A 15,736-nucleotide genomic window follows, 5' to 3' on the forward strand; every position below is an offset into this window, starting at 1 on the left:
CAGTAATGTTTTGGGGCTGCTTTGCTGCATCTGGCACAGGGTGTCTTGAAAGTGTGCAAGGTACGATGAAATCTGAAGACTATCAAGGCATTCTGGAGAGAAATGTGCTGCCTAGTGTCAGAAAGCTTGGTCTCAGTCGCAGGTCATGGGTCTTCCAACAGGACAACGATCCAAAACACACAGCCAAAAACACCCAAGAATGGCTGAGAGAAAAGCGTTGGACTATTCTAAAGTGGCCTTCTATGAGCCCAGATCTGAATCCCATTGAACATATGTGGAAGGAGCTGAAACATGCCATTTGGAGAAGACACCCATCAAACCTGAGACAACTGGAGCTGTTTGCTCATGAGGAGTGGGCCAAAATACCTGTTGACAGCTGCAGAACGCTCATTGACAAATACAGAAATCGTTTAATTGCAGTGATTGCCTCAAAAGGTTGTGCAACAAAATATTAAGTTATGGGTACCATCATTTTTGTCCAGCCCTATTTCATTAGTTTGTTTTTTAAATAATTATGTTAATCAACAATTCAAAAGTGATGGCTGATTTTGATTATTTAATTTTCAATAAATTTTTATTTATTGTTACTTTTGTGAGTTTCAAGTGATTTCAGTGAGAATTGTGGGTTTTTCCTTCTTTAACTGAGGGGTACCAACAATTTTGTCCACGTGTGTATGTCTACACTGGATTTATCATTCATTTAATGTTGTCTTCATTGAACAAAAAAAGTTTTTCTTCCAAAAATAAGAACATTTCTAAGTGACTCCATACATTTGAATGGTAGTGTACTTATACGGAACTATGATTCTTTTCTGACAATAAATTTAATTTAACTTGAACCTTGAAATTGGTAAAGAAGGATGCTGCAGGAAGAACATGTTCTGATTGTAGTGATCGTTTGCTCTGCTCTTAATATTGTCCAGACATAAATGATGCATTGAATCTCTTTGTTGTAGGCTTTGTGTCGATAGTTAACAATCAAAATTCAGGAGCATAAAATCAAAGTTTTAAACATTAATATCCCATAAATAACACACTTATTTTTGAGAGAGCTTTTGATAAATGCTACAAAACTTTCAAAGATCTAGTTTTCATTTTCGTTCTTGAGCTAAGGTTACCTTACAGTTGTGGTAACTCATATAGTCGTTGAAATAAACGATCTGAGAAGGACTTTATAGCTTTTATCATGTTTTTTTTAAAACAGAGGAGCTTGCATACATGTATAATGTGATTGCTGTGTAGCTTTAAATTATAGTTGGTCAGTCAGAAAAGAAAACACAGTTCTCTCCTAAACACAGCGTACATTTGGAGAAAATCTGTGAGAGAATGTGTGTCCTCATCCCTCCTAAGTAAATCAAGCGTGTTTTTTTGCCTTGTGCGATCAATAGATCAATAGCCCAATCAAAGATGCCTTTAAGCAGCGTGCAGCTCGCCACCTTTATCCATGCTGGAATGAGGACAGTAACGATGCCTTCCTGGCCGTTATCAGATCCTGTGTACCGCCTGTGAGCAGCGTCAGCAGAAGAGCTTCCCTCCACTCAGGCTTTGGTTTCAGACCACACTTGTTAGTCACTTCAGAGGCTCGGACTTTAATCACCACTTTCTCTCCTCTTTGTCTTATTCTATCTCTCTGTCTTTGCAGATCGAAAGCTGCTACATGACGTTAAACCTCAAAGTGAGTCTTCCTCTGTGGATTTCTTTCATCTTCTACTCCCCTGCACCCCCACCTGCCACTAATATGTAATATGCCCTGAAGTCTGGGGGCAAGAGATGATACAGGCTGGAAGTTAGCAGAAAAAGAGACGAGTGAGAGTCCTTAGCATTCAGTCAGTACGTGATGTGGGAACACCATGAATTACAGCCATTTAGTTCACCTTGATCTCTGAGACTCCTGTGTTAACCCAGCAAACGCTCATTACACATTCATGTCATCATTCAGCGCCCGACTTTTATGACAGCTGTGACATCACAGCTGTGTTTCCACTTTGAGCCAGGAGATGTATTGGTTGTGACAAGTGAACATGTGCTATGTTGTGGAAGATTAATGGGCTGTAATCATTGCAAACGAGCTAATTTGACCAATTTACGGCGCTGTCCTCGCATTCCTGTGGCGGCTTTCAATCACTCGCCAGAGTTAGCCCGGCTAAGTGATTGTCAGCTGCTACTGTAGTGCTTTCATTAGCTTCCCACTACAGAGTAGAAGTCATGCCTAAATGCTATCTTTGCAGGCTTTAAGGACAGCGTGAATGATTGAATGGGGAGTGGATTAAGCTGCTAGAATACTCCAAATTAATTTGTCTATGATTGGTTCTCGTGATGAACGTTGACCACGGCCCTCACCACATGGGCTGTGATTGCCTTCACTGTGAGATATCCATCACAGCCATTGGCTATAGACCAGTGGGTCTAAAGGCAGTTAGGCTAATCACCCTCCATGTTAGCAGCTTGAGTGTGATATGTAACAGTTTAGAGTAACGGCTGAACATGTTCATTTATTCCTATCTGTGGTGCACAATGTAGCATAGAGAGGAAAGACCGATGGGCTGCTGCGTCTTACTACTCTCCATCCTTCTTGTTTCATTTCCATGCTGGGAACAGTGGAACACGCTGGAACTCTTGCCTGTGGTTGTACTTGAACATTTCCATAATAACAGTATTGTCTCCACTGATCTCCTTCATCTTCACTGTCTGTGGGTCTTCATTAATACAACAAAGACGACGCTCTTTATGTGCAACACTTCAGAAGTCTCCTTTCACTTATTTGGCAGAGCTGCCTTCATCAGAGCAAAAAGAACAGATCCTGCTACTAAAGAAATATCAGAAGAACGCATTTCCATGCTCTACATTCTAACATAATAGCCCAATAGGCATTTCTGCAGCATTTATTCATTTGTAAAAGCAGAAGTCATTGCACTTTGTTTCACTGAATGATTTTCAGGTTGAACGCGTGTTTCTGCCTTTCCTTTATAGATTTAGCTCTTAATGTGAAGTAACACTGACTTTTGACAGTAACTTCAATCAATGCTCCACCTTGTTAGCACTGTAGAGGAAAATGAAATTATCCACATCAATGCAGCACTACCAGAGAGAGCTGTTTTGTTGTTGTTTTTTAATTCTGGCGGCCCACAGTTCAGGTATAGATCCAGGTGTGTTATAGTTAGCTAATGTAGCCATGAGCTATCGGCATCAGGCAGACCAGAACAGGTCTACTGCTTCCACTCCACACACACTGATTTTTTATTTCATTTTTTATACTTGTAGCTCCCTCTGCAGCCACAAAAAATGATATAGATTTTTTTCACATTTGCAGCCCAGCAGCTGAAAATACAAAAGATGTTTTTCTCCTTTACCACTGATGGCGAGTATTTGAAAGAAGATTTAGCATTTGACTAATATTGAATTTGTGCTGTAGAAATGGACATTCACTCAGTTTTACCTCAGCTTACTGCTTTTCTACTTGTAGACATTTCTTATGTTGCCATGTTGTTGTTTTTCTGAGAAATCTGTAGCAGAAGAATCTCCTTCAGGATTAATAAAGCTTTATTTATCTTATCTCATGTTTTGAGCTGCTTTAAGGCTTCTCATAGTTTTCTCTGTGCAGACTCTGGTCATTATGTGAGTTTTCCATGAGAAGTCATGTGGCTGCTGTTCCTTCTGTCTTCCAGGTATGGACAGCTCCAATGACGTGGCTCTGTACTCCGGCCTTGGAGCCGGCATCATCGCTGTGGCCATCCTCGTGGTGGCCGTCATGCTGTACAGGAAGAACCACAGCGAGTACGGCGTGGACGTCATCGACTCCTCGGCTCTCACCGGGGGATTCCAGTCCTTCAACTTCAAGACCACCAGACAAGGTAAGAGTGAGTGCTGTTGCACATGTGCATGGCTGACAGCGTCACCAAACCCTCTCCAGCAGGGTCACCATGTGATTGATGGCATTTGTTTGCTTCGGGCCAAATGGCACGTGGACTCCCTGTCTGCTGAGGATTTATACCTCCATAATCCGTTGAAAGGACCGTCCTTCTACCCCGACAGACCTGCTCCTCTGTTATTGTGAAGCAGGAGATAATCAATCTGTGATAGACACCCTGCTGCTCCACCCTCTCCCTGCAGACCACACATTTGACTATCAGGCAACCAATCTCCTCCATCAGATTACCCTGGCCGAAGCCTCTGATGGATAAATGTGAGCGGTATGGACCAGTGAACATCAATTCCATTTTTGTTGGTCACAGCAATAACTTGTGTTGCTGCTGTGACTGAGGCTGTCCCGGCCAGCCTCGCTACAGGCATCCATATTACTGCCCCCGACACTTCTGGGTTAGCGCAAGTGATAGTCACCGCGGCGACAGGTGATCCATCCTGGTCGCCGTGGTGACAGCGCCCCGCCAGGAGTCCACACTGTGCCCCCCGGCTCCCCCGAGGCCTGGGGAGTCGGTCGAGCCCCCGCATCTCGTCACGTGATCAGAAAGATGTGAGGAAAGCGGTGGAAAGGAGGTTTGGAGGAGGGGTCTGGGTCTGCATTCAGCAGGTCATCAATCCTGTTTAAATAGGCCAGCTCTCCCTGCAGCCTGCCTGCTGTGCCCTCCACCGGCCACAATCACTCCTCTCCAGTCCCCTCTCTATCGGCCAGGCCGAGGCTCCCTGTGAAATGTAGAACACTCGCTTCCTCCACTCCTCGAGCAGCCCCAGTTTGTTTAGTAGGAAGTGGTTGAGGTGTTTTATGTTAGCCTACTTGTGCTGTGATGCCACCGTCCTCTTCATAAACACTTGAGGAAATTAGAGAGGGGAACGTTTTCTCAAAGCATGGCTTTAATTGTATATCAGTAGCTTTTATGCCTAGTAATCACCAGAAGAGAAGAAAGCTGTAATGCTTTAAAGGAGCTCTTGAATACGTTGGGAAGCCTCTGTGCTGCTGTAAGGCGCAGAGCAGAATGAGTCTCTGGATCTGACCCTGTCTCTCTGCATTACCTCTCCTTCTGAGTGATTTTTAATCAGAGGCCCAATTCCAAACCTATCCCTCAAGGTATTCAAGCTGAGGTACATTTCATTAACTTCTCTCATCTCACCACTGCCATTCCATTTTCGCCGCCCCATTCTTAAAGATGCACACTCAAGCGATAATCAGATCATTCTGCACTCGACTGGAGGGGAGAAAATTTAGCAGTGATCGAATGTCAGCCGCAGAGGGGTGATGTCCACTGCAGCTCTGACCGAGAGCTCCACTGTCTGCACAGTCACTGCTCCACTGTTTACACATGAAAAATGCATCTTTTCATCCATTTTTTATGGAACATCATCTTAGCAGCAATTATAGGAAATGTTATTCTGGATCATATGTGCCGACACTTTGTTTCATCTATAATGCAGAACATGGGGATGGTGGGACAGCCTGCATGCCCCCTGTTTGTCTGTTTGGCTTCAAGTAGATTCATGCTTTTAGTATGTTTGAAAACAGATATTTTTAATCGTGTTTTTATTTTATTTTATTTTTGCAGTACTGGTATGCAGTGACAACAGAAAACGTTTGCTGAATGTGAAACCATTAATGACGCCTTTCTGGTGAAAATCCAATTTTTACCTCGTTACGATGTCAGTGTGGTGATTTTTATACGCTGGAAGACTCATCAGGAATGAAATAACCAGAAATAATTCCATGGCTGAGCACTTCTACCATCAAACTGTAATGTACTGATGATAGTCTCAAAAACAGAATCAGACTTCCAGCATTTCGTACCTAACCAACCCAAGGAACCAATCCAACAGGGGGCTTCCTGTATCATAATTCTTCTTCAGGAGTGGATTCTGGTTCCAACAGATGTAACTTCTCATTACAGGAGGTCCTCGACTTATGTCAAAGTTCCATTCCTATGGTGTGACGTAAGTCGATTTTCACTGTAAGTCGGAAATCCGGTGAAAATATAAACAAAGCCGTTCCATGCATCAGTTTACATATTTGTACATCTACAGTAACGACAGTCATTATCTCACAGTGGAACACAACTCAGTAGGAAAAAAAATGTAAGAAATGTAAACTGTAAGTCTGACTTGCGCTGGGATCCATAATGAAGTGAGTGAATGTAGCATAATCCAATGTGGTGGCAAATGTAAACAAAGCCGTCTTATAGCGCCGCGTGACAACGTATTCATCCGCTCCGCTCAACAACTAGTTCCACTGAACCAGTTCTGACATAACGATGGAACGCCATAAGTCGAGGACGTCGTAAACCGAGGACCTCCTGTATTTACAGTTTACCATTGCTCAGTGTGTAGAGTAGTTTTCCAGTGTTAGAGCAGAGCAGGTGAGCTCGTGTGCTCAAGCTGCAGCCAGAGGTTGTAGGAGGAAAGAGAGGCAGGATTTCATAAATCTGCATGTTCTAAAGAAAGCAACAGTCTAGAGCTTCACCCAGGTCATTTAAGTGCCGGTAGAGATTATTTTAATGGATACAATTTCTAAATATGTACCTCTGATACACAGAAATGACTGCAGTTTAAAGCAGAGATCCTGTGGTTGGGATTTTCATTCTTGCCGCAAAATCAACCAACATTATATTTGATAGTTCTTTAGAAATACAAAATTCCCTTTTGAATATGCATTTTGAAAAAATAAAACAGTCATTATGAATGGCAGTAAACCGAAATTCATCAAAACAGTGTCTGAAGAAGTCAGTTTTTCAAGCTTTTGTAATTCATGTTATGCAGAAGTCATTATTTAAAGTGATAGAGGGAGAATGATTTTCTTAAATGTTCTCATCATTTATTGAATCAGTCGTGTCGCTCTAAAGATCAAGAAGAAGAAGTGATGAACTAGAGCCTGATGACACGCTGCAGCTAATCCTGAAGTCATACAGAACTAAATGAACATAATCAGTCTGTGTTCCATGCTGACCTCAGATAATCCCACGTTACACAGCTCAGTCATTCTAAATGTTGTCAGCTGTGGTTTTACAGAAGAACAAACACAACATGTGCACCGCTGTAAGGTACAGTTTACTGTGATAAGTCAGACATCAGGCTGGACATAGACAGTTGATTTGTTTTTATCCTGTGATCAGTGTCTGTTTAGCCAAAGACCAGCCTGTCAGAGTTTTCTATCTTCTGTTTCCCTACCTGAAAACTAACATCATCAGTGCAGATGAGCAGCAGGAGCCAAGAACGTTCTTCCACATTCAGCTTAGTGACGTAGAAGACTAGAGCACCAACCATCTACGGTGTCTTCTCAGTCCGACCCACAGATGGGTCCACAATCATTTCAGAAGTTCTTCCAAATGCAAGACAGGAATTATCACACACATTACTGTAGACATCGGTGTTTGCTACATTTTTGTGAGTTCAGTGAATACATTTTTTGTGCGTTGCAAAATTATTGGTTGGCTGAAAAGGAGCTACAATAAAGCAATAAAATAAACAGCAAAGGTATGTCGACATGAAACGTAATCCTGATAAGTCCCAAATACATTTAGTGAAGGAGAATCTCCATCCATTATCCATCATCCATCCATCCAACCATCCATCCATCCATCCGTCCATCTGTCCATCCATCCATCATCCGTCCATCCATCTTCCATCCATCCAACCATCCATCCATCCATCCATCCATCTTCCATCCATCCATCCATTCATCCATCCAACCATCCATCTGTCCATCCATCCATCCATCTTCCATCCATCCATCACCCATCCATCCATCCATCCAACCATCCATCTGTCCATCCATCCATCCGTCCGTCACCCATCATCCATCCATCCATGCATCCAACCATCCATCTGTCCATCCATCCATCTGTCCATCCATCCATCCTACCATCCATCCGTCCATCCATCCATCCATCCATCCATCCAACTGTCCATCCATCCATCCGTCCATCTGTCCATCCATCCATCCATCCATCCAACTGTCCATCCGTCCATCCATCCATCCATCCATTCATCATCCATTCATCCATCCAACCATCCATCCATCCATCCATCTGTCCATCCATCCATCCATCCATCCAACCATCCATCCGTCCGTCCATCTGTCCATCCATCCATTCATCATCCATCCATCCATCCATCATCCATCCATCATGTATCCATCCATCATCCATCCATCCATCTATCCATCATCCATCTATCCATCCATCCATCCATCCAACCGTCCATCCATCCATCCATCATCCATCCATGCATCCATCCATCATCCATCCATCCATCCATCCATGCATCCATCTATCCATCATCCATCCATCTATCCATCATCCATCCATCCATCTATCCATCATCCATCCATCATCCATCCATCCATCCATCATCATCCAACATCCATCATCCATCCTTCCATCATCCATCCATCCTTCATCCATCCATCCATCCATCCATCTATCATCTATATACCACTTATGAATTCTCATTAGGGTCATAGAGGTTGGAGTCTATCTCAGCTTACTTTAGTTCACTCGTTCTTTAGTTCACTAGTTTACTCGTTCCCAGTCAGTCTGAAGAACGGCCAAGAACACAGCAGCAAACAGAAGAGCAGCAGCGCCCTTGACATCCCAAAGTCACCACAAACTTTAAACCTAGCAGATCTAACATGAGTGAAGACTCAGCAGCCAGACTGATTCTTCTTCAGCTTCCTCAAATTAATTCAGAAACAGATTTTGATGAAATCATTTAAAGTTTACGTGGCCTACTTCCAACAAAGGGAACCCCACTAAGCATCGCTCAAAGCCCATTGGCTGCGGAGGAAGAACTACAGCTGGATCTGTCATACCATAATACATCCACTGTTTCTGGAGGTCACTTCCTCCTCCCTGAGTGAAACCATATCTCTGACAAATCATGACTCAAAATCACATAATCCATTTAAATAAGCACCTTAAAGTATGTAAATAAAGGATGTATATGGGTAATCTGAGCATTATTCCTTTATAATAAAAACATAAATAAATTTAGTCATCGTTACCATGAGTAAATAAGTAGTAATAGTGCTGAAACAATCCTGAGTACTGAGCATAGGGTTTACTGTGTGTGTGTACGAGTGGGACTGTTTGTTTCACAGACATTTACTAAGTTAGTTTGGTGCTTTCAAAAGTCTGGGGTCTCTTAGAAAAGTCCTTAGAAAAGCATTTTTCAATAAAGACAACACCAAATGAATGCTAAATCCAGTGTAGACATAGTTAATGTGGTAAATGACTATTGTAGCTGTAAACAGCTGATTTTTAATGGAATATCTCCATAGGGGTACAGAGGAACATTTCCAGCAACCATCACTCCTGTGTTCTTTTTTTTTTTTTTTTTTCTCTTTTTGTCTGCATTTATTCTCATTGTTTAACTCCATGAAAGGGGTGTCAACACTTTATGAGATTAATGCATATTTTAGTCTTGCAGCCAAATATCTTATTATTTGGTGCATGCGTGTGACCATCACCAGCCCTCCCTGAAAGCTAAGCTGACACTTTTTATTACATTACCCTGTTTAAGAGCCAGGGAGGGCAGTGCTACACCTCAGTGGTGATGTGAGGGGAAACAAAGGGGTGGACAGGACGAGAGGGGATGGACAGGGACAGGGTCTAGCAAGCAATGCTATTACATCTGAAGAATATCAGGTGTTGTGCTATTCCCAACTAATAATTACCCATCAATAAGACAAAAAAGCAAACACATACACAAGAGAACAGAAAACCAAACAAACAATAAATAAATAAATAAATGAAAGAATAATTAGCCAGACAGTACTAAACACCATAGTTGTGGGTGTCATGTTAGTATAGAGTGGAATAGGCCAGATGATACTAGAGGAAGATACTAGAGAAAAGGAGAGAGGGTTTAGTTTGAGATTAGACTCTGGAGAGAGTCTCAGCACATTCCGGCGGGTCCCATCACTGCTCAACAGCGGAACTCGACAGGAGCTGGTGGGACCTGAGCAAACATGCACATGCAAGTGTGAAAGACCCCGAAGCCCAGAACAGCCATCACAGCAGTGCAGTGCCAAGCCGACAGGGCACCCCCCCACAGGCCGAGGAGCCACGGGGCAGCGCCCCCAGAGAGCAACCGGGGCCACCATGTACCACACGGACCCCGAAGACAAGAGGGCGAAGCTACCAACACCCCCAGCACGCCGGAACCGGCCCAGGCAGCCCGGGGCAAGCGGACCCACCCGCCACCCAAACCCCAACCCCGCCCGCCCCAGCCCCCACCAAACCCCCACACCCCACCACCCCACCCACCCACACCCCACCCACCCCCACCCCCAAGGGGGGCCGACGGCCCCAAGCAGCCGGGAAGCCAGACACAGGGCAGAGCGCCCCGCCGAAGGGACGGCAACCAGCCCAACACCGGGGCAGGCCAACAATCCTGAGTACTGAGCATAGGGTTTACTGTGTGTGTGTACGAGTGGGACTGTTTGTTTCACAGACATTTACTAAGTTAGTTTGGTGCTTTCAAAAGTCTGGGGTCTCTTAGAAAAGTCCTTAGAAAAGCATTTTTCAATAAAGACAACACCAAATGAATGCTAAATCCAGTGTAGACATAGTTAATGTGGTAAATGACTATTGTAGCTGTAAACAGCTGATTTTTAATGGAATATCTCCATAGGGGTACAGAGGAACATTTCCAGCAACCATCACTCCTGTGTTCTAATGCTACATTGTGTTAGCTAATGGTGCTGAAAGGCTCATTGATGGTAGAAAATCCTTGTGCAGTTATGTTAGCACATGGATAAAAGTGGGAGTTATCTGGATGATCCCAAACTTTAGAACGGTAGTGAGGTAATGAGGATAATGATTAGTGGAGCTCCACTGCATACATACAGCAGCACAGTTACATTAATGTGAATAAACGGCTGTTTTTACTCCACATTCTAATATAAGAATAATTCTGTTGAGGAAAAGTTGTGTTTTGAAAGAATAAATCTAAACTAACTCACTCCAAAGTGCTCATCACAAAGCACACCCCCAATAATTAATGATTTCCCTAAAAATAAAACAACATTAGCCTCCCGCTTCGCACCCCTCGCCAGGCAACAGCTGGGCAGCAAGGACTCAGTGACTTCACCGTTATCTTGGCACGGCTCATCCAGGGCCACGCTGGTCTGCCAGATCGATGCGGCGCTCCTCGCTCCGTTTGGCAGCGTCGTCACATCTAATGGCCACAGATGAAGACACCCCACTCCTCCCTCCACGGGCTGCTGGGTCCACACTGGGAGCTGAAGCACTCCGCTCATTTACAGAGCAGTCACCTCCACCCTGCTGGCCTCCCTGCTGTCCTTCAGGAGGACGGCTCGCTGTCCAGAGGAGCTGACTCCAGCAGATGGATTATGGAGATCAAGCTGTGTGTGTGCTTGGTAATTAAATCTAACACTCCGACCGTGGCTCCACGCCCTGGACCTTCTGTCCAGGTTGTGCTCCCTTACCTCTGATGCTCTGGTCGCCTGCCCAGACATGCTGTTTAATTGGTGCTGGAGCTTCACTGGTCAGCTGCAAGAAATTTGAGGAGAGAGAGCCCAGAGATGTGGCTCCTAAACCTGGTTTGACCTATAGGGATAATGTCACCAGGGTCCAACCAGGAACTAGCATTAATTCTGGTGATTAAAGGTGATTTTAATCTCATATCTACTGTATCTGCTTTTGGAGAAAAGTGACAACTCTGTAAAACATAATCTACCGACTGTACTGCAGACAGAAGCCCTGATAGGATTTAATCCATGCACACTGAGTGGCACATCTTCTTTCTCCTTTTATCTTCTTCTGTCGTATAAAATGAAAGGATTTTTTTTGGCACGTTGTACAGCTTTTAAACATGTTCAGATTTCCACTTTTCATTTGTTAAATCAAGACATAAGGAAAAAAAGAAGTAGTAGACTCTTGACCTTGTTTATCTGTATCTGGGACAGCAGTGGATTTCATTCTCCTGTGTCAGTGCTGTTCAGGAAACACAGAGGTTGGGCTTTGATTCATTAATTAAACCAGTTCCTGCATGATATGATCCCATGTGAGCAGAGCTTTCAGGTGACGGTGTGGCTGTGTTATCTCCATCTCTGTAGGCAACCCGCTGCTGCTCAACTCGTCCATGCAGCCGGACCTGACGGTGGGACGGACGTACAGCACCCCCCTCTGCTTCCAGGACGCCACAGACAAGGAGCTCTTCGACCCGCTTCCTGACATCAAGGTCAAGGTTCAGAGCTCCTTCATGGTTTCCCTGGGCGTGGCTGAGCGGGCAGAGTTCCACGCCAAAGGCCCCGCTGAGACCTTCCCCCGGGACCTGAGCCGGGACTACTGCAGCACCGTGGACAGGCGGAAGAAGGGCTTGCTCACCCTCAACGGGCCCTTCAGCTCCTGCAAAGAGCAGCTGAGGACCACCGGCGTTTTTGGACACCCTGGAGGGCGACTGGTTGTTCCAAACACAGGTGAGCTCACCTGGATAAAAGCACAGGTTCAGCTGGAGAAGCACTCTGTCATATTTTGTGTGTCTAATGGAAACCTGCTCACACTGTGTTCCTTTATAATGTGAGGCTGCAGTAAATTCTCATTATATGAGCCATCAGAAGCAGATCTGTTCAGCGTTAGGTGCAGCCTTTCCACGGTCTCAACATCACACAGCATCTTCTACTAGTTCTTCTCAGCCTCCACCCTGATTTTTGTTCTCATAAACTCTCTGCTGTGTGCGTCATGAAAGCATCATCAATCTTTTATTCGTTTCATTAAAGGAAAAAAAATAGACAGTAGAAGGCGGCACACTGCCTACAACCAGATCCTAAGAAGTCTGCACACATCTCAGCTTTCACTTTGGTCAAGTATCTGTTAAAAACTGTTACTGGTTCACCAAAATGGTATTCTGAAAATACAATGAAAACTGCACCAATAGGACATCATCAGCATGTAGAAAAGCAAAAGTAAAACACAGAATCAACTAGAAAAGCACTCAGAGAGCACAGTGCTCCTCAAGGCTGCTCAGTCGACGTATCATTTCCAACTGATGAAAACTTTAATAAAACAGACCTTGTGCTGCGTACCAGTGGCGGTTTTACAATAGAGGCAAGGTAGGCAACTGCCTGGGGCCCCTCCAACTGCAGGGGCCCCAGACCGGCAGCCCACTCTCCATTCAGCTGGGAATCGGGACCCTGTGGACAGTGATCCCCAGCCATAGCGTTTTTAAATAGTAAATTTGTATGTTTAAATGGGAAACAAAGACAACAAACTAAAATACAAAGAAATAAAGTGTCCGTGTACACCCCTCCCATTTCGTTTATTAATGGACTATTCCATCCAGGCCATGATCGCGAGAGCTTCAAAAGTGAAAGACGGACGCGGACGTGATAGCAGCCTGCACAGTGTAGCTGTAAGCATGATGTGAACACTGTCTGCTACCTGCTGACCATCACATGATTGTGATCCTACTACAAATTGGTCATGATTTATCAGCTGGAAATCATACAAGGAACAAATGATTAAACTGAGTGTTTGAGTCCCATCAATTCCTGCCGACCGCCACATATTTTGGCCACGCCACATAGCAAACCCCAGCCAGACACCTTAAGTTCAGCAGTCAACCTTATTTGAACACAGATTCACCTTTCTGTCCTTCCCTCATTTCTTCACCGTAACACCTTGTAACCGCTAGGTGTTTATAAGTTTAAATACATCCTTTAAAAGACAGCAACAGCGTGGAATCGTTTTCTGTCATCTTTATGTGAATTTTCGGACTTTTTCACAGCGTCTTCGTCATGTCAAGAAACTGCTTCTTAGACAACACTTCCTGTGCCGGTGGGATGGTGACAAAATAAAAGCCTGCAACATTAAAATACGTCTTCAAAATAAAAGCATTGAGGGAACGGTTATTTTAACACTAGCTTGCCAAAAGTGATGAACTGATCAACACACCTTCATAAGTGTAATTTACACACAGTTTCGTATCCATACATAACATGCACATGCATAACACATGCCTGTGCTCCGCACAAGGTCATTTTTTATTAAAGATTTCATCTGTTGTAAATAATACATTAATTCAGCAGCCTTGGTGGAGTACTGTGCTGTGAGTGTTTTTCTAGTTTCAATTTGCAGACCATGAAGAGAAGACAAGACATCTCTTCTTACTTCAAGAAGAAAATTAGCACAGGAGGAGAGAGAGAGCCAACGGTCGAGCAGCAGAGGCATAGTGATGAGGAGGAAGGAAGGGAGCAAATGAACTCAAAATGTTAACTGTACTGTTATTAGTCTGTGCACATTAGATCATTAGTAACATTAAATATAACACAAGACAAGTTTATCAATAGGCGCTTCCTCAAGTCTTTCTGATAGTTTTCTGCTAGCCTACATACTACAGTATTATTTTAAAAAAAACAGTAATAATAGTACTAGTAAAACAAAATTCCTGAAATTATAACTTTTCAGTTTTGATGTGCCACCCCAAGATTATAAGTGGCCCCACCTGGACACCCCTATGAAAAAATTCTGCAGGCGCCACTGAAAGCAGCAGGGAGACAGTAGCAGTAAGGATAGACACACTTTCCTCCACTCCTTCATTCACACACCCTTGTTTTCTCTCTTTGACTCCAACACATTTTCTCTCTCATACACATACATTCATTCACACACTCTCACTCTCTGTGTCTCTGTCTCTCTCTACACATTACTGTGATTGATATTATTGATATTGTTATTGTATTATTACAGTATTGTGTTATTATTATATTATTATTATTTATTGTTCAGTTACAGTTACAGTTATAGATAAAATGGGCCTTATTGACTCACTCACACAAATACTCTGTCACGCTGCTTAACTATTTAAAAAAATAAATATTTCGCATTTTGGAATACAACGGGATGGAATTTGAATCGTATTTCTCACATTTTAAAAGGTCCTTGTTAAAAGTAAGGATTTGAAGGGCCCCCCTAGCTAAATTCACCTTGGGCCCCCAAATTGCTAAATCCGCCCCTGCTGAGTACAGGCATGTGTCTTGCAAGTGAACGTTATGTATTTATACCGAATCACGTGTAAATCACTCTTACAAAGGTCTGTTGATCAGTTCATCACTTTTGGCAAGATTTTGTTTTGCTAGTGTTAAAATAACTTTTCCCTCCCTGCTTTTATTTTGAAGGCATATTTTTAATGCTACAGGATTTTATTTAGAAAACATATTTTTAATGCTACAGGCTTTTATTTTGTCATCATTCCAAAGGCACAGGAAATGTTTATCTAGGAAGCAGTTTCTTGACATGACGGAGATGCTGCTGAACAGTGTGAAAATTCACATAAAGATGAAAGAAAACGGTTCCATCTGTTTCTGTCTATAAAGGATGTGTCTGAACTTAGAAGCATCTGGAATGGAGAAAAACTCTGATGGTGTTTTCTGAAAGGAGTGAAAGACAGAAAGGTGAATTTGTGTTCAAAATAAGGCTGACGGCTGAACGTAAATAAAGGCTTTGTGAAACACCAGGAGCTTCACCGCTGTCTGTCTGAGGTTTGCTACATACATGACCTAAATATGTAGCAAGACTCAGAAACACCCCACAGCTTGATCATTTGTTCATTATATGATTTCCAACTGATGAATCACAGTCAATTTCTATTAGGATCAATCATGTGATCATCAGCAGGGAACTGACACAGTGTTCACTTTATGGTTACAGCGACACCATGCCAGCAGCTATATCTGACAATGGGAAATCCTTAACAAGTCCATGGATCCAGACTATAAACTGTATCACTGTCAAAATTTAATGAGGTGGTCCTTGTGTCATTTCTTAATTTCATC

General features: G+C 43.4%; 1 protein-coding gene across 2 annotated transcripts in view; it reads left to right on the plus strand.

The window, feature by feature from the left end:
- The window catches only part of unc5db (unc-5 netrin receptor Db), a 292,888-nt gene that overhangs the window by 192,356 nt on the left and 84,796 nt on the right, over window positions 1-15,736 (plus strand). The window contains exons 8-10 of one of the 2 annotated variants that reach the window (XM_051951356.1): window positions 1,643-1,675; window positions 3,666-3,851; window positions 12,020-12,382. In XM_051951356.1, the coding sequence (XP_051807316.1) occupies window positions 1,643-1,675; window positions 3,666-3,851; window positions 12,020-12,382 (582 nt within the window). The remainder of the gene's footprint in view (window positions 1-1,642; window positions 1,676-3,665; window positions 3,852-12,019; window positions 12,383-15,736) is intronic. The other variant, XM_051951357.1, reaches the window with a different exon arrangement.

This window comes from Acanthochromis polyacanthus, chromosome 7 (genome assembly GCF_021347895.1).
Source record: "Acanthochromis polyacanthus isolate Apoly-LR-REF ecotype Palm Island chromosome 7, KAUST_Apoly_ChrSc, whole genome shotgun sequence".
Lineage (NCBI taxonomy): Eukaryota > Metazoa > Chordata > Actinopteri > Pomacentridae > Acanthochromis > Acanthochromis polyacanthus.